Raw genomic sequence first — 20,927 nt, 5'->3', positions numbered from 1 at the left:
GTGGGGAAAGTTAACCATCTGTCTGAATTGATCTAATTCCCAGTGTTTAGTTTTTTAGTAATTTTTTAATGCAGCTGCTGGCCTTTCCTATCTCTTCCTGGCAGTAATGTGCCAATACACTCATAAATGATGTTGCCTACCGTGCCTTCGTCTGAGTCAGCCCCCTCTTGATCAGTCCATAAGCTTATACACTAGTTAGTCCTCCTTTTGATACTGACATGGTGAAAATCCTCTTCCTATTGCGTGCATGCATGTGTGTGTGTGTGCGCGTGTGCGTGCATGCGTGTGTGTGTGTGTGTGCATCTGCACTGGCTTTTGTTTGCTCTCCTCAGGATAAAAATCTTTTAGTCCATTGAGTACTATAGGTGACCTTGTCCCCTCCCTGATATCTTAAACATTTTGTTTTCTAGTTTGTTGTAATTACACTTGTGGAAGAGAACTTTAGATTTAAGGTGGATTGTCAATTTGATTCAATTCAACAAGCATGTATTAAATGCCTGCATGTCAGTATCTGTACCATACATTGAAATGAATAAAGACCAAAAAAAAAAAAAAAAAAGACATTGGCCCTGCCCACAAGAACTTTTCTATCTACTAGGTGTAATAAGACTGGCCAGATAGGTCTCCCCTGCTTTCTACCAATTTCTGGGGGGGGGGGGGAGAAAAACCTTGCTTTTTCCAATAGTTGCAGGCATATACTCAAACTTAGCTCCCAAGGGTTAAATGATTCCATAGGAGTGAAGTCAATCTACTTTTATGTCATAATTTTGTTCTATGTCAACTTCCCAAGAAACAGCAGTGGGACCACTAAGCTTATTAGGATCTCATTATGCAACCATGGCTTCAACTCAGATTTTTCTTGACTATATACCATCAAACACTTACCCTCACATCATGCTTCCTGTTTCAAGACCAGTGCTTTTAAGGAAATGGGAAGAACAGACTGTATCAAAGAAATTGTCTCTCCTTTTGGTTGCTAACCTTTGTAACAATGAGCTTGGTCAAATCATTAACCATATCTTAAGCTGGACCTGTAGAGGAGGAGGTTGTAACATGTGCCAGTAGTCTAAAGTAGAAATAGAATTTGAAGATCTTTTGCCAGCACAATAAAGCTAAATGTATTTATTTATCTAGCCTTCCTTCTCACAAATATTAGTACATTTATTAATAATCCCAGGTATGGTAGCTTTCCCAGATGACTGCATTTAGACTCTGAAGTCTGTTTTTTTTGTTCAAAAAAGGAACAGAAATACAGTTAAAAAAAAAAAAAAAAGGAAAAAAAAAGGAAAAAAATTTCATTTCCATATCAAGTTTTTGTTGTTTCTGCTCAATAGGATATACATGTGACATTTAATATACTATATATATGTATGTATATATAAATATACATTGTTTTAAAAACAGTATATGCCCATAAAGTAACATACATGTGTACCTGTTTAGATGTATACTTGTGTGATTTTATAAATACACGTGTCTACATACACATATACATACATACATGCATATATGCACACACATATTGTTAAGTAGAGTTGTGTCCAACTCTTTGTGACCCCTTTTGGGATTTTCTTGGCAAAGATACTGGAGTGGTTTGCCATTTCATTCTCCATATCATTGTAGAGATGAAGAACTGAAGGAGACCAGGTTAAATGACTTGTTTAGAGTCATATAACTACTAAGTATCTAAGGCCAGATTTGAACTCACAAAGATGAATCTTCCTGATTCCCAAGCCAATGGTCTACTCACTGTGTCATTTATATATAGATACCAATATCTATATACATAAGATAGTTCACTTCCCAAGAGCTTTTAGATACAGGTGCAGGAACATGGAAATATCAATGCTGAGTTTTCCATAAAACATTAAAACAACAAAAACATCACTCTGTCACTATCAGAATCACAAGATTTAGTGACTGAAGGAAACTTAGAGAATATAGAATGATATATGTTGAGATGGAAGAAACATTAGAGACCATCTAGTCTAATCCCTTCGTTTTATACATGAGGAAAATAGGTAAGGCTTAGAGAGATTAAGTGACTTTGCTTACATCACATAGCTAGTAGTTTATTGACAGGATTTGAAAACAGACCTTCACATTGGAGTCAATGATACTCTTTCTATTGTACTTAGCTATCTTTCATAGATCATAGTCCAATCTCTTCATTTTATAATTGGGGAAAGTGAGATCCAGAGCTATGAAATAACTCATCCAACATCATACAATTAGTAGATAGTATTTGAAAGTCTGGTAATGAGCTGCTTAGTTTTTTCAAATTAAATTTTATTCTGTTCAATGAAAATCTGCCTTTTTTCCTCCCACCATTCTCAAGGAAAGAAAAATAAAACTTGTTATAAACATATGTGGTCAGCCAAAATAAATTCACACATTGGCCATATCCAGAAAAATGTCTTTTTGCATTCTGAGTCCATGATTCCTCTGTTAGAAGATGGGTGGCATGTTTCATCATGAGTTATCTAGAATTATAGTTGGACTTTGTGTTAGAATTTCCTGAGTTTTTCAACATTATTGTTATTTACAATACTGTTGTTATTACATAAATTGTTCTCCTGGTTCTGCTTACTTTCCTTTGTATCAGTTCATTTAAACCTTACATTTTTCTGAAACTTTCTTCATTATTTCTTAAAGCATAATAGTATTTCTGAAAGCAAAATAATAGTTTTTTATAATAGCTTCTTACTTTTCAAAATACAGGCTAAGATAATTATAAACATTCATCCTTGAAAAATCTCGTGTTCCAATTTTTTTTTCTCCTTTCCTACCTTCTCCCTCTGCTAGACAGCAAGTAATCCAATATGTTAAACATCTGCAATTCTTCTAAACATATTTCTACATTTATCATGCTGTACAAGAAAAATCAGATCAAAAGGGGGGGGGGGGAATGAAAAAGAAAAAAATAAGCAAGCAAACAACAACAAAAAAGGTGAAAATACCACATTCAGTCCCAATAGATATTCTCTCTGGATACAGATAGCTCTTTCCATCACAAGTCTATTAGAATTGCCTTTAATCACCTCATTGTTGAGTGATCACTACATAATCTTGTTATTGCTATGTACACTGTTCTCTTGATTCTGTTCATTTTACTTAGCATTAGTTCACATAAGTCTCTCCAGACCTTTCTGAAATCAGCCTGCTGATCTTTTCTTATAGAATAATAATATTCCATTACATTCATATACCTTAACTTACTCAGCCATTCCAACTGATGGGCATCCATTCAGTTTCCAATTCCTTGACACTACAAAAAGGGCTGCTACAAACATTTTTGCACACATGAGTTCTACTCCCTTTTTTATGATCTCTTTTGGATATGTAATGTCTGGGCTAGCTTTATGGAGGATCTCTGGATGGGCCTTGATCTTAGCAGGAGAGTCACCATGAGACGGTCAGGAATAGAGTCTGAAGCTCGAGCACATTCTCACTAGAGTGTGCTTATTTGAAATCTTCTCAACCCTTAAATACCTTAATACAATTACATTACTACAGCACACTGAGCATGTGCCAACTGTAGAACCATTACATCACCATATCACACTAAATACTAAGTATATGTGAACTAGAGAACCATTATCTCATCAATCACACTGTGTAAACACCCTGCTATAAGTATCCTTGTTTCAAGTACACTTTTCCAGAGTTCCGGCCCTCTACAGGGATACACATCTAGTAGAGACACTTTTGTATCAACAGGTATACACAATTTTATAGCCCTTTGGGCTATAATTGCTCCAAATTGCTCCACAATGGTTTGGTCAATTCACAACTCTACCCACAATATATTAGTGTCCTCCATCCCCTCCAACATTTATCATTTTTTCCTGCTATCTTAGCCAATCTGAGAGGTATGTAGGGGTACCTTACAGTTGCCTTAATTTGCATTTCTCTAATCAATAGTGATTTGGAGCATTTTTTAAAATATGATTTCATTATCTGAAAATTGTCTGTTCTTATCCTTTGACCATTTATCAAGTGGAGAGTGGTTTGTATTCTTATAAATTTGAGCCAATATTTTAGAAATGGGGCCTTTATCAGAAACCTTGGATATAAAAATTTCCCCTACATTTCTGCTTCCCTTTCCTTGACTACATTAGTTTTGTTAGTACCAAAGCTTTTAAATTTAATTTAATCAAAATTATCCATTTTGCATTTCATAATGTTCTCCAGTTCTCCTTTGGCCATAAATTCCTTTATTTCTCCACAGATTTGAAAGCTAGACTATCCCTTGTTCTCCCAGTTTGCTTATAGTATCATCCTCTATGTCCAGATAATGAACTCATTTCAACCTCATTTTGGTATAAGATGTTAGGAATTGGTCAATGTCTATTTTTTGCCATAGTATTTTCCAATTTCCTCAGCAATTTTTGTCAAATAGTGAGTTCTTATTCCAGAAGCTGGAGTTTTTGGTTTTATCAAACACTAGATTACTATAGTCATTGAATATTGTATCTTGTGAACCTAACCTATTACACTGATCCACTACTCTATTTTTTAACCAGTACCAAATGGTTTTGATGACCACTGTTAAAGCATAATAATAGTAAAGCACAATAGTCTATTAGAAGTCAATTGGAATTTATTTAACACCACTATGTTTCAGGCACTGTCCTATACACTGGAGATAGAAAGAAAGGAAAAATAAAAATAAAACAAAAAAATCCTTGCTCTCATCTTATGGCGTCACTTTAAGTTAATCTTTAAGCAGATCAAAGTGGATTTACAGGAGAGAGTGTAAGTTTAAAGAGATTAATAACTTAAAATGAATCAAACTCTGCAATGTGGTAGAATATTTTTGATGCAGTCTGGAATTTTGTGTGTTATTGTGGGTACTATAAAGATTCCCAGAGAATGGTTGAGTAAATTGTGGTATATGAATGTTATGGAATATTATTGTTCTGTAAGGAACGACCAGCAGGATGAATACAGAGAGGACTGGCGAGACTTACATGAACTGATGCTGAGTGAAATGAGCAGAACCAGGAGATCATTATATACCTCAACAATAATACTGTTTGAGGATGTATTCTGATGGAAGTGGACCTCTTTGATAAAGAGAGCCTTAATTGATCAAAGATGGACAGAAGCAGCTACACCCAGAGAAAGAACACTGGGAAATGAATATAAACTGCTTGCATTTATGTTTTTCCTCCCGGGTTATTTATACCTTCTGAATTCAATTCTCCCTGTGCAACAAGAAAACTGTTTGGTTCTGCACACATATATTGTATCTAGGATATACTGCAACCCATTCAACATGTAAAGGACTCTTGCCATCTGGGGGAAGGGGTGGAGGGAGGGAGGGGAAAAATCGGAACAGAAATGAATGCAAGGGATAATGCTGTAAAAAATTACCCTGGCATGCGTTCTATCAATAAAAAAATTATTAAAAAAAAAAGATTCCCTATTAAATCTTTTACATGCAGATATTTTGTTTCAGTTAATAAATATTAAAGGGTGCTTATGTGTCAAGTTCAATGCTAAGTGCTGAAATACAAAGAGAGGAAAAGATAATCTCTTCTTTCAAGGAACTGACAGTCTAATGGGGGAGAAAATATGCAAAGAACGATGTACAAAAAATCCTCTATATAGGATAGATTTGGGGTAGTGTTAGAGGAAGGACACTAAGATTAAGGAGGACAAGAAAAAGGACTTTAGTTGAGACTTGAAGGAAGCCAAGAGGCATATATGAAGGAGAGACTTGCAGGCATGGGGAACAGCCAGTAAAAACTTTTAGATTGGGAGATAGAGTATCATGTTCAAAAATTGACAAAGAGGTCAATGTCATTGGATCTAAGAGTATATGGAGGTGAATGAAGTAGAAGAAGATTGGAAATGTAGAAAGGGAAGAGACTTTAAAAGACTAAAACTTGTTTATCCATTCCTTAGTTGATAGGCAATCCTTCAGTTTCTAATTCTTTGTCATTGTAAAAAAGGTTGCTAGAAATATTATTGCATGCATGGATCCTTTCATCTTTCCTTGATTTCTTTGGGGAACAGCACTAGAAATTGTATTACTGGGTCAAAAGGTTTACACAGATCAGTAAGTTTTGGAGAGTTCCAAATTGCTTTTAGAATGACTTGGACAGTTTGCAACTTCACCAATAGTAACAACAATTTATATTTATTAAGTACCTACTATTTTCAAGATACCAATAATACATCAATATGGCTGTGTTCCCACAACCTCACCAGCATTTTATCATGTCCTTTTTTTTTCTTCAATCTTGTCAATCTGATGAGTATAAGGTAGAATCTCAGAAAAGTTTTAATTTTCATTTCTATAATTACTGAGCTTGTTTGCTTCTATCAGTTGTTACCCAATCTATTTCACCGATCAACTTCTCTGTTTCTTAAACACTATCAAATTATTTTGATAGTAATTGCTTTGGAATGAAGTTTGATATTGGGTATGGTTAGATCTTTTTTTCCCCACTTTCTTTTCATGAATTCCCTTGAGATTCTTGATAATACATTTCTCCAGATTAATTTTATCATTTTTTTCTATCTCTATAAAATAATACATGAGTAATTTGATTGATATAGCACTAAATAAAATAATTTCTGTCATTTTTGTTTTATTGGCTCAGCCTACCCATAAACAATAAATACTTCTTCAAGTATTTAGATGTGTTAATTGTGTAAACAATTTTTGTAGTTATTTTCATATAGTTTTTGTGTTTCAGCAAATAGATTCCCAAATGTTTTATACTTTATATAGTTATTTTAAATGGAATCTCCCTTTTGTCTCCTACTGGATTGTGTGGTAATATACAAAAATATTTTATATGGGTTTATTATATACATTGCTCTAGTTTTCTTTAAGCAAACCATTATATCATTTGTTAACATACACACACACATACACAGACACAATGATTTTCTTTCCTATTTGATTATACTTATTCCCTAAGTTTTGTTTTTTTTTGTTTTTGTTTTATCATTGTTGCTAACATTTCAAACAAATATACTGAATGGTAATAATGACATTCTTGTTTTTTTCTTGATGTTTCTGGAAAGGCTTTTAGTTTATCATCCTAATAGATAATGTTGACTCTTGCTTTTTGTTAAATACTCCTTATTGGGGCAGCTAGGTGATACAATGGATAGAGTACCAGCCCTGAAGTCAGGAGGACTGAGTTCAAATCTGGTTTCAGACACTCAACACTTCCTAGCTGTGTGACCCTGGGCAAGTCACTTAACCCAATTGCCTCAGCAAAAAAAAAAAAAAAAAAAGTATTTAAATATTTCTTATCATGTAGAAGAAATACCTATTTTTGTGTTTTTTAGTGTGCATTTTTTAAATCAATGGGTATTGTATTTTTTAAAAGCTTTTTTGCCTGTATTTATATAATCATACGATTGTTATTGCTGTTATTGTTAATAGTTTTCCTAATAAATATTAAACTAGCTCTATATTTTTTATAAAATTCAACCTTGGCAGAGTAGGTAATATTTTTGATATATTGTCCTAGTCTCCTTACTAATATTTTATTTAAAATTTTGCATAATGATAAGTGTGGAAATATATTTACAAGAATTGCACATGTTAAACATATTGTATTGCTTATTGTCTAAGGGAGGAGAGAAGGGAAGAGTGAAGGCAAAATTTGGAACACAAAGTTTTGCAAGGGTAAATGTTGAAAACTATATTTGCATGTATTTTGAAAAATAACAAGCTATTGTTTTATTTTATAATATTTGCATACACATTTTTTAAAGATATTATTAGTCTGTCATTTTCTTTTATATGCTTAAACCCTCTCTGGTTTTAAAAGTAAGTTAATTTTTTTGTGTGAAGGGATTTTGCTAGAATTCCTTCTTTTCCTATTTTTTTCATACACAATTTATAGTATTGAATTAATTGTTAGAATTCACTTATAAATCAATATGTTCCCAGGTTTTTTTTTTTTTTTTTTTTTTTTTTTATCCTTTTCCTCCTGTGGAATCTCACTTATGGCTCATTAAACTTCTTCTTTTTTTTTTTTTTTTCTGAGATTTAGTTCTCTAATTCTTTTTGTTGTTGTTAATTTGAGTCATATTTTTGTTAGTGTTTATCTTTGTTTTTTTTAGATTTTCAGTCATATTAACAGAATTGGGTGAAAAAAATTTTAATGATTTCTTTTATTTGTTCATAATTTGTCATTTGACTTCCTTTTTCTTAAAAAAAAATCCCATCAAACTAACTAATGATTTATGGTGCTGGCTTTTTCAAAAATTAGCTTCTATTTTTATTTATTAATTCAATGAGATTTCTTATTTTCAATTTTCAAAATTCTTCTTTGATATTGGTGTTGATTTTCTCATTTTTTTTAGTTCTATGCCCATTTCATTGATCTGTCCCATTTTTGTCATTATCTTTATAGAAATTATCATTTAATTCTATGCTTTGTTCTTTGAACCCCTCATTCTTTAAGATTAAATCACTTAGCTTCCAGTTAATTTTTAATCATTCTTTCTGTTTTATTAGCTCTTTATTAGCTATAATTTTATTGCATTGTGTTCTGTAAAAGATGTGTTTAGTAATTCTGTTTTTTGCATTTGTTGATGAAAATTTTATGCCTTAAAATATGATCAATTTTTTGTAAAGATGCCACACAAAGCTGAGAATAGATATACTCTTTTCTTTTGTCAGTCAGTAATTGTCAAAGATCTAGTAAATTTAACTTCTCTAAAATTCTGTGTAAGTTCTCAGCTTTTATTTATCTTTTACTTAAATTTATCTAGCTCTAAATGGGGAAAACTGAGATACTCAAATCGTATATTATGCCCTATTTATCCCTGTAACTAACTTAACTTCTTTAAATATTTAGGTTTTATGTCATTAGTTCATATAGGTTTATTATTATTATTATTTCATTATCTACATCTGTCTTGTTTCAAGTGTTTTAAAAAACATTTTGTTGGAGTCTTTTTTCTAATCCATTCTGCTTTTTCCATTTTGTGAATGAGTTAATCCTATTTGCGTATGCACTCATGATTGTATATTTTCATATATCCACTTTGCTTTTATTTTAGCTTCTCTTTGTTTCCTGCTCCCCTCTTCTTTTTCTCTTACCTAGAATCCATTCATAGGTTTTTCCCTTCTACAGTCCAACTTTTATAACTAAAATTTGCTTTTTTTAGGACTAAGGTACCTTCCCGCTTATCCCCTCCTCTTTGTTATCTTCTTTCCCATTTCCCTGTGCATATGTATTCTTCCCTCCTTTTACCAATTCAGGAGAAAGTTAAGTTCAGCTGTCAACCACACTCCCCACCTCTTCCTCTTCATTTGTCTAGTTTTCTATTTGTACACCCTGATTATGTGAGAACATTTTCATCACATTTCATTTCTCTCTAATCTCTCCCCTACTAAGTATATTTATTTCCCCTTATCTTTACTTTCAAAATCACTCTCAGGCCCTTTGTCTTTTTAGACTCCTGTTGAGACCTTTGATAAAAATAAGAGTTATAAGGAACAAATATATAATCTTCCCATGTTAAAATTTAGACAGTGTTCATTTGTTTAATACTTTTATGATTTATCACTCATTTTTACCTTTTTTGATTTTCTCTTGACTTTGGACTTTGAATTTCAAGATTTCTACACAGCTCAGTAAATGAAATCTTTAAATCAAGAATGCTTGGAAATTTTCTATTTATTAAAGGGGCATCCCTATAGGATCATACTCAGTTTTTCTGCGTAAGCTGAGATATTTTGCCCTCACAAATACCATATTCCAAACTTTCCATTCCTTTATAATGATGGCTGCTTTGTGTGATGTTTAACTGTGGATTCTTACTACTTGAATTCTTTCTGCCGACTTGCAATTTTTTCTTTTACTTGGAAGCGCCATATTTTGGCTATAATGACCTTTTCTATTTCAAAATTCTTTAAATTTCTTTATACAATATAATTCAATAAAGAAGGGGGGATAGTTAACAGTGTCAAATGTGGCAGTAGAGAAAACTAGAAGAGTGAGGATTGATCAAAGGCTTTAATTGAAGAATTAAGAGACTATTGGCAACTTTGGGATGGCCTTTCAGTTGAATAATGTAGTAGCCAGTTTGCAATAGATGAAGAAAAGTGTGAATAAAAATTATTCCCCTCCTACTCTTTCCACCATACTAGTTTTCTATTCACAAGGACTATTTGTTTTTGGAGTTTAAAAAAAAAAAAAACAAACAGGAAAACTATATGACCCGGGAGAGGAAATCATTAGGTATTTATTTCTCTATTTTTTTTTTCCTCTCCACCTAGTAAGATTTTAGTAAAGACTTCTGTTAAATTTTGAACCAAGTACTTTGAGGACCACCTCTGCTTTTAATACTAATTACTACTAATACTGTCTTTAATACTAATTCTTTCTTTACCCATAGTAAACATTTCCTTTGAAATGGTATTTGTTAATAAATGGAAACATTAAAGAAAGCAAGCAAAAGGGCCATATCTTTATTTATGCCTTACTTTAAGATATCGCAAGCACTTGAAAAATGATCTTTCAAGTACTGTCTTTAGTTGACTCTGTGACTTTTGTTTCCCATTTCATTACAATTTTTAATACCCTTACTTTCTTGTTTAAAAAAAAAAAATTTAGACTTGGGTTTTTTTAAGTTGTGGTCACTTCCTGAAACATACCACCCACAACCAATACACTCTTCCAGTAATAAAGAAAAGCTGTCACCCCCAAATCAATGACCATAGTCACCACAAACACTAGTATATGCAACATTTTAAACCTGCCACCTCCTTCTTCTCTTCAAAGAGGAAAATGTGTTTCATCCTCTGCTCTCATATAATAAAGGATATTTAGCTGCATGTAATGTATTATTACACTTACATTTAAATGTATTTAAATATGTGCAGATTACATATATATATATATATATATATACATATATATATATTTAAAGTGTGTGTGTGTGTGTATGTGTGTGTGTGTATTGGGTGAGGGTGTTCCAACATATAATATAGATATTTGTGAGAAGTGTGCTCAATTAAATGGTGTAGTGGATAGCACTATAGGCTTAGAGTCAGAAAGATCTAAATTCAAATTTGGCCTCAGATGTTTACTAATTGTGTGACCTCTGTTTGCCTCAGTTTCCTCATTTGTAAAATAGGGATAACCTCAAGTTTGTGGTGAGGAACAAGTCAGATAATGTTTTTTAATTGTAATTTTTTATTGACTGAACATATGCCTGGGTAATTTTTTTTTTTTACAACATTATCCCTTACACTCATTTCTGTTCCGACTTTTCCCTTCTCTCCCTCCAACCCCTTCTCTATATGGCAAGCAGTTTTATACATGTTAAATATGTTATAGTATATCCTAGATACAATATATGTGTGCAGAACCGAATAGTTCTCTTGTTGCACAGGAAGAATTGGATTCAGAAGGTAAAAATAACCTGAGAAGAAAAACAAAAATGCAAATAGTTTACATCATTTCCCAGTGTTCTTTCTTTGGGTGTAGCTGCTTCTGTCCATCACTGATCAACTGGAACTGAATTAGATCTTCTTTTTATCAAAGAAATCCACTTCCATCAGAATACATCCTCATACAGTATCGTTGTTGAGGTATAGAATGATCTCCTGGTTCTGCTCGTTTCACTCAGCATCAGTTCATTTAAGTCTCTCCAAGCCTCTCTATATTCATCCTGCTGGTCATTTCTTGTAGAACAATAATATTCCATAACATTCACGTACCACAATTTACCCAGCCATTCTCCAATTGAGGGGAACCTACTCAGTTTCCAGTTTCTAGCCAGTATAAACAAGGCTGCCACAAACATTTTGGCACATACAGGTCCCTTTCCCTTCTTTAGAATTTCTTAGAGTATAAACCCAGTAGTAGCACTACTGGATCAAAAGGTAGGCACAGTTTGATAACTTTTGGGGCATAATTCCAGATTGCTCTCCAGGATGGTTGGATTCGTTCACAACTCCACCAACAATGAATCAATGTCCCAGTTTTCCCACAATCCCTCCAGCATTCATTATTATTTTTTCCTGTCATCTTAGCCATTCTGACAGGTGTGTAGTGGTATCTCAGAGTTGTCTTAATTTGCATTTCTCTGATCAATAGTGATTTGGAACACTCTTTCATGTGAGGGGAAATAGTTTCAATTTCATCATCTGAAAATTGTCGAACAAGTCAGATAATTATTGTAAAGTACTTAGCACAGTGCTTGGCACAAAATACTATATAAATATTAGTTATTTCATTGCTGCTGCTAACTCTTTCACCTAATGTAAATTGGAAGGGTATGCTTGTAAGTTATTTGTAAGTTATTTGCTCTATATAACTTGTTTGTACAATCATTGTTTGTATGTGTTGTTTTCACATTATCTTTCCCATTAGATTGTGAGCTCCTTGAGAGAAGGGACTTTGTATCTCCAGTACTTAGCACAGGGCCTGGTACAGTTTGAACTGAATAAACATTTACTGACTGACTGAAATGAAGTATTTACTTGTAAAGGATCCAGTAGAGTATGACAGGGCCTACAAAGTGCAAATGGAAATGCATTTCTGGCTGGATCAAAAATATTCTTCTAACACATCAAAAGGTTTGATTCAATTTAAATAATTAATTTCTTTCTGCTTACACTTTTTCCTGTAAATCCACTTTGTTCTGGTTAAAGATTAACTCAAATCGACACCATAAGATTTGAAATTCCCAGGGACAAGGTAATCATTACTCTGACACCTTCCTGTGCCTCTCAGTGAAGCTGGAATCTGTCTTCTATTTTATCCATATTTATCCAGGTCAAGTAAATAAGCATTCATTAAGTGCCTGCTATGTACCAGGCACTGTATTAAGTGCTAGGGATATAAAAGCCAAAATAAACAAACAGCAACTACCATCACAAAAACAAAGCAGTGGGCCTCAATTACAAACATGCGACACAAATTAGCAGCCATTACTTCCTTTATTTCAGGAGAGGTAAGTGAGATTAAGGAAAAGCCAAGAGGAGAGAGACCAAAAAGACTGAGGATACTGTCAGCTAAGCACTCCTCAAGCCAGAATTGTCTTTTCCTGTTTTATGCTTTCTTTAGGAAGAGTTGAGAAGAAACCCTAGAGGAGTAAGGCAATTGATGACAGCTGTTTTCCTTTTCCAGCTTTGGAGTCACAGGAAAAGGAAGTTGCATTTGAGGGGCAGTTGTGGTCTCTTACTAACCATAATCTGATCAGTACAGCAAATATTCTCATCACCAGTTTAGCAACAGTGTAATCATCTCATTATAGTCCCTCAAGAGAGGGCCATGTGTTTCTAAAATGGAGTACAAATTCAGGACCCTAACTTTTAGCCCAGTTTCTCTTCTCCCAATGCCTCTCAGAAATCTCCACCAAGTAATTCCAGAAACCATAGTTCTACAGAGTCAACCTCTGACAGACAGACTTTACTTCCATGTCAATGAGACCCAGATTATAAATTTTATTGCCTTTAAATATAGTTTTCATTTATATTATCATACTTTTATGTATTGAACTAGTTTTTGTTTAGTTTTGTCATTCTTCATCAATTCATACAACTCTTTTATAATTTTCTGATTTCCTTTTCTGTTCCCTATCAATGTAATAGTTTTCATTTATATTCATATAGCATAATTAATTCTACCATTCCTCAACACATGGAGCACCTACTTTGTCTCCTATTTTTTCTAACATAAAAATGAATATGGGATCTTTCTTTCTCTCTTTGACCTTCTTGCCATACATAACCAGTGTCTTACTGGATATTTTGATTTACTAGTTTAATCATCACTAATAATTCCAAATTGCCTCCAGAATGGTTGGATCATTTCTTAAGTCCATCTATCATGTGTTAGTGTTCTTGACTTTTCATAATCCTTCCAATATTGACTATTTTTATCTTTTATCATTTTTGCTAATTGAGTGTAAAGTGTTTTTTCATTGATTGATTCGTTTCATTGTGGTGGTAAAGGGAAAGAGAAATAATTGATGTCTGGAATATCTGGATGGTTTTTCTGGGGCTTCAATTCGGTGATGTTCAATTCAGAATCTCATAATAGAAGCTTTAGTTTCAAAAGTTTCTGTGATCAAGAGGCCTCAATTTGCTCTCATAATCCAGTAATAATGTCACTTCTGGTATGAGTTGAGTTGGTCAGAGCACTATGTGAATGAGTAGGTCAACCCCATGGGAACTAGTTAATTTTATTTTGTCCCAAAGAAAGTTTGCCTTTGACCTTTTCCTACCCACTTGAAAGATTCATGGTATTGTTCTATTGAGAACCTAGATGAAAAAGGTTGGTGTTTTAGTATAGTCTAATCCTTTGTTTAAGAAAACAATACAGAGTTCATGCTTTCCTGATGATAGTATGTCAGTTGTAGGATGTCTATATACACAAGAAATGCCTTTTTAACTTTAATTGATTGTAATCTTATAGTGATATATTGTAGATGAAATCATTATATTATGTTGCATCCTGTGTGTTGTGGGACTTCATTATCATAGTTTCTGCAGAGCAGACATGCAAATTTTCTTAATCCCAATTCAACCCAATAGACATTTACTAAATAGCTACCATGATTAAAGCACTGTGCTGGTTATTGTGTGAGATGTAAAAACAATTAATACACAAAGAGGCAGTAAGTTGAAAAAAGACATGTCAGTGTGAAAGACCATAATCCTTCTAGACTTTGATGGATCTATACATATAATGAGGTGGCTCAGAGCGATCCAATTAACTGGGTATTAGAGGTATCATCCTTTTGGCCTTACAGAGTCCTGACTAGACAAAGTTTCTTTGCCTTGATATTCATCTGTGGGGAGAGTCACATCTTCTAGGCTCAAAGTGTCTGTTAAAAGACATTCCTATATTTTAGTATACCAACATTTTAATCTTTGGTGATCCAAGTTCCATCATTGTCTAAGATGCAGGACCCCTGACGTTGAAAAACTTATGGTTTTAAGAATACAGGCATTCTCTTTTCAACAATAAGGTGATTCAGTGGGAAAACAGGGACACTGATACATTGTTGGTGGAATTGTGAACACATCCAGCCATTCTGGAGAGCAATTTGGAACTATGCTCAAAAAGTTATCAAACTGTGCATACCCTTTGATCCAGCAGTGTTTCTACTGGGCTTATACCCCAAAGAGATACCAAAGAAGGGAAAGGGACCTGTATGTGCCAAAATGTTTGTAGCAGCCCTGTTTGTAGTGGCTAGAAACTGGAAAATGAATGGATGCCCATCAATTGGAGAATGGTTGAGTAAATTGTGGTATATGAATGTTATGGAATATTATTATTCTATAAGGAATGACCAGCAGGATGAATACAGAGAGGACTGGCGAGACTTACATGAACTGATGCTAAGTGAAATGAACAGAACCAGGAGATCATTATATACCTCAATAACGATACTGTTTGAGGATATATTCTGATGGAAGTGGATCTCTTCGATAAAGGGAGCTTTAATTGATCAAAAATGGACAGAAGCAGCTACACCCAGAGAAAGAACACTGGGTTGGAGGGGATGCGGGAAAACAGGGACACTGATACATTGTTGGTGGAATTGTGAACACATCCAGCCATTCTGGAGAGCAATTTGGAACTATGCTCAAAAAGTTATCAAAATGTGCATACCCTTTGATCCAGCAGTGTTTCTACTGGGCTTATACCCCAAAGAGATACCAAAGAAGGGAAAGGGACCTGTATGTGCCAAAATGTTTGTGGCAGCCCTGTTTGTAGTGGCTAGAAACTGGAAATTGAATGGATGCCCATCAATTGGAGAATGGTTGAGTAAATTGTGGTATATGAATGTTATGGAATATTATTATTCTATAAGGAATGACCAGCAGGATGAATACAGAGAGGACTGGCGAGACTTACATGAACTGATGCTAAGTGAAATGAACAGAACCAGGAGATCATTATATACCTCAATAACGATACTGTTTGAGGATATATTCTGATGGAAGTGGATCTCTTCGATAAAGGGAGCTTTAATTGATCAAAAATGGACAGAAGCAGCTACACCCAAAGAAAGAACACTGGGTTGGAGGGGATGCGGGAAAACTGGGACACTGATGCATTGTTGATGGAGTTGTGAACAAATCCAACCATTCTGGAGAGCAATCTGGAATTATGCCCAAAAAGTTATCAAAATGTGCATACCCTTTGATCCAGCAGTGTTTCTATTGGGCTTATATCCCAAAGAAATACTAAAGAAGGGAAAGGGACCTGTATGTGCCAAAATGTTTGTAGCAGCCCTGTTTGTAGTGGCTAGAAGCTGGAAAATGAATGGATGCCCATCAATTGGAGAATGGCTGGGTAAATTATGGTATATGAATGTTATGGAATATTATAGTTCTGTAAGAAATGACCAGCAAGATGAATACAGAGAGGACTGGCGAGACTTACATGAACTGATGCTAAGTGAAATGAGCAGAACTAGGAGATCATTATACACTTTGACAATGATATTGTATGAGGATGTATTCTGATGGAAGTGGATTTCTTTGACAAAGAGACCTAACTCAGTTTCAATTGATAAATGATGGACAGAAGCAGCTACACCCAAAGAAAGAACACTGGGAAACAAATGTGAACTATCTGCATTTTTGTTTTTCTTCCCAGGTTATTTTTACCTTCTGAATCCAATTCTCCCTGTGCAACAAGAGAACTGTTCAGTTCTGCAAATATATATTGTATCTAGGATATACTGTAACATAGCTAACATATATAGGACTGCTTGCCATCTAGGGGAGGGGGTGGAGGGAGGGAGGGGAAAAATCGGAACAGAAATGAGTGCAAAGGATAATGTTGTAAAAAAAATTGCCCTGGCATGGATTCTGTCAATATAAAGTTATTATTAAATAAAATAAAATAAAATATTTTAAAAAAAAAGAAAGAACACTGGGAAATGAATATAAACTGCTTGCATTTTTGTTTTTCTTCCTGGGTTATTTATACCTTCTGAATTCAATTCTCCCTGTGCAACAAGAAAATTGTTCGGTTCTGCACACATATATTGTATCTAGGATATACTGTAACCTATTCAACATGTAAAGGACTGCTTGCCATCTGGGAGAGGGGGTGGAGGGAGGGGAAAAATCGGAACAAGGGATAATGCTGTAAAAAATTACCCTGACATGGGTTCTAGCAATAAAAAGTTATTTTTAAAAAAATAGGAAAAAAAAACCAACAAAGTGATTCATAACAATTCCAATAGATGGAGAGAGCCATCTGCACCTGTTATGGGCCAGAACTCTGAACTTGAAACAAAAGATTCTTACAAGGTGCTAAGTCAATGGATTGATAGAGACAATGGTTATCTAATTTAGCATGGTTCAGTATGGTTGATTTCATCTTACAACAAATAATTGTTTCCTAGTGATATAATGATTGGTTTATACTCAGAGTGGAGCATATAAACAGGTATTGAGAACCACAGAGGAGAGAAGCTTTCAGAGGGCAGAGAAGACAGGCTGGAGCTCAAGCTCTCAGAACCAAGGACAGACATTCATTCCATCTTCAGTCAGGCCACTGGTGGCAGAAAAAGGAATTTTCTGGTGTGGAAATTCCCTCTTTCAATGCATATAGTCAGCAACATATAGGCTTCTAGAAAGTTCTCTGAGGCCCTGAGACATTAAATGACTTGATAAATGTCACACAGTATGTGTAAGAGATGGGACTTAAAATACACTCATGGCACAGATCAGATCATGTCTCTAGAAACATCAAAAATTGTAATATAGTGAATGATTGTAAAATGTAAGACTTGTCCTTGGAAATTTCTTATAATGTAATTCTGCTGTTATTTGAACCAGAGACTGGGAAATAAGAGGGTTCAATTGTGTCTTCCTTTGTTAGTGTTAGGATAGGTATCTCTTTAAATTATTTTGACTTGGTTTTTGTCCCCCTGAGAAAAAAAAAAGTAGCATAAAACTCTTCCTCTTCTGGAGATTTTGAAAGCCTCCTATAGGGGAACACATCTAGTTTAGTAGGCACAAACTGTAATTCAATTGTGTTCTCAGGGATCTTGAATGTCCTCTCTGTGGTTCTAAAATGTGCAAAAAAACTGGTCTGAGTGCCATTGTTATGACATACTGTATGTCAGCATTCAACAGAGGAATCTTTCCAATCTTACAGAAGACTTAATTGAGAAAATTAAGCATGCAGCAAAACCTTCAGTTTAGTGTTATTTAATGAATTGCACAGCCATTAGGTCAGTCCAGGTGCTCATCTGAAAAAAAAAATTTACATTGTGGTGGAATAAAAATTAATTTTGGAAGAGAATGGGCTACATTATGAGGCTGTATTCAGTAAATGCATTTAAATAGACGTTATATGACAACCTGGCAGGCATATTTTGGAATTAAAAGTTTGACTAGATGACCTGATGATTAGAGCTGAAGGGAACCTTAAAGGCTCAGTAGTCCCACTCCAATTTACAGATGAAGTGACTGAAATGCAAAGGAGCAAGGTGAATCTTCCAAAACTCCAGATCCTTGCTAGTGATTACATCCCTGGTCTCTGAATTCCTAATGTAGTGTTCTGACTAAAATAGTGTGGACCCTCCCACAAGAATCCAGGGAACCATCTCATTAGTTACATGCTACAATTAAAGTCTTTACCATCTGCAATAGGTTCTGTGATTGGTTTGATCTTTTACCATGGGCTAGAGAGATGTAGCCATTGTTTGGACAGCCAGAATCCCAAATAATAGGTTGCAGAATTCCACTGGTAATGCAGCTGAGCAATAATGAAGGCCATCTGCTAATGCCCAGGGGAAATGCTTCTGCAGTGTGCTTTCCCAGCAAGTCATATGTATTTTCATGGAGGCAACAGAAATGATTCTTATATAAGCCTTAAACTAGCTGCTTTAAATTCCTCATATCTCCTCCTTTTCTTTCTCATAGGTCTCTGTTCCAAGACCACAAGGGAAAGAGGCAGAGTTCTCTAGTCAGCCAGGGGGCCTCAGGGAAAGAAGTACAATATAAAAAAAAAAAAAAAAAGAATTACAAACTCCTTCAGAAAAGAAGGTTTTCTTTTATACCCCAACATGAATGTTTATACCACCAGCCCTCAAGAACCTTCTCATTTCTGTCAGAATGAAGACTTCTTTTGACAGTGAAATAGATAAGTGAACTCAGTGGGTCATACTATTCATCTCAATGTATGTCTCTAATAAAACTCAAAATAATGTTTTTCAGGGTAGATTTTTCTTAGAAGCAGCTTACATTCTGATTAATAATAAAGGTGAAATTTTTAATAATTTCGTGAAGAAAAAGAATTTTTCCCTTCTTTCAAAAAAAGTTAGGGGCAGCTAGGTGATATGGTGGATAGAGCACCAGCTCTGGAGTTACAAGGACCTGAGTTCAAATTTGACTTTAGACATTTGACATTTACTTGTTGTGTGACACTGGGCAAGTCACTTAAGCCTGATTGTCAGGGTTACCAAAAAAAGGTATAGCCATGCTTATTCATCCATTCCTTCAATAAGCATTGATTAAGAGCAAGGCACTATGCTACATGTGGAGCATTCAATTAAAAACAAAACAGACCATATTTTCAAAGAACTAATTTTATACAATGTAGACAGTAAAGTGGACACAGAAAAATCAGTATAAGACATCAAAAAAACTACAAAAAAATTAATAGATGTAGGGCTGGGAGAATTAGATCTAACAACTACAAGATCACAAAGACTTTGTGATGCTTTAATTGAGCCTTGAAGGAAACTAGGGTTTCTAATAGACCAGGGGGGGAAATGGGTTCATTTCAGGCACAGGGGATGACAGCCTATGCAAATACTATGGAAATACATGAGGGCATGGATGAGAGCAGTGGCAGAAAGAATGGAGAAAAAAGGATATATATGTATGGAAGATTTTGTGGAGATAAAATAAGACTTGGCAACATACTGGCTATGAGGAGTATGATCAAGGATGGGGGATGGCCCTGAGATTGTTTCCTGGGTGGCTGGGAGGATGGTCCTGCTTTCAACAATAAAGAGAAAAAAAATGAGTTCTATTTAGATTTGTTGAGTTCTAGATATTCAAGAGGCAATTGGCAATGTCAGACTGGAGCTTAGGAGATAAATCTGTTGTTTGTTCAATTGTTTTTTAGTTGGTTCTGACTCTGTGAGTCCATTTGAGGTTTTCTTGGCATAGATACTGAAATGGTTTGCCATTTGCTTCTTTAGCTTATTTTACAGATGAGAAAAGTGAGATAAACAAGGTTAAGTAACTTAACTTGTGCAAGGTCACACAGCAAATATGCATCTGAGACCATATTAGAACACTGTTACTTACCTGTCCTGGAGAGAATTTAAAACTGGATAAATAGATTTGAGAATTATCTGCATAGGAATGATATTGAACCCATGGGAGCTGATGAGATCACTAAGCCTTAGGGAACTTTCCAAATTTGTTTTATTTATTTATTATTTTTTATTAAAGCTTTTCATTTTCAAAACATATGCATGGATAATTTTTCAACATTAACCATTGCAAGAGGCCTGAAGAGACTTACATGAACTGATGATAGGTGAAATGATAGGTAAACAAAACCAGGAGATCATTGTACATGGCAACAGCAAGATTATATGATGATCAATTCTGATGGATGTGGCTCTTCTCAACAATGAGATGATTCAGGTCAGTTCCAATAATCTTGTGATGATGAGAGCCATCTACACCCAGAGAGAGGACTGTGGGAACTGAGAGTGGATCACAATGTAGCATTTTTGCTTCTTTTATTGTTGCTTACTTGAATTTTATTTTCTTTCTCATTTTTTTCCTTTTTGATCTTACTTTTCTTATGCAGCAAAATAATTATATAAATATGTATACCTATATTGGATTTACATAAATTTTTACCATGTTTAACATATATTGGATTACTTATCATCTAGGGGAGGGGATGGGGAGAAGAGGGGAAAAATTGGAA

At 34.4% G+C, this 20,927-nt stretch overlaps 1 protein-coding gene across 1 annotated transcript in view; it reads left to right on the top strand.

Annotated features, from left to right (window-relative positions):
* Positions 1–20,156, top strand: part of SUSD1 (sushi domain containing 1) — a 283,693-nt gene extending 263,537 nt beyond the window's left edge. Inside the window, 2 exon segments of the mRNA XM_051961204.1 lie at positions 18,896–18,951; positions 18,954–20,156. Of these exon segments, the coding sequence (XP_051817164.1) occupies positions 18,896–18,951; positions 18,954–19,042 (145 nt within the window). The 3' untranslated portion in view covers positions 19,043–20,156.
* Positions 20,157–20,927: the final 771 nt, after the last annotated feature.

The sequence above is a fragment of the Antechinus flavipes genome, chromosome 1 (genome assembly GCF_016432865.1).
Source record: "Antechinus flavipes isolate AdamAnt ecotype Samford, QLD, Australia chromosome 1, AdamAnt_v2, whole genome shotgun sequence".
Lineage (NCBI taxonomy): Eukaryota > Metazoa > Chordata > Mammalia > Dasyuromorphia > Dasyuridae > Antechinus > Antechinus flavipes.
The sequence above is the reverse complement of the archived record's forward strand: the minus strand, read 5'-3'. Positions and strand labels throughout refer to the sequence as shown.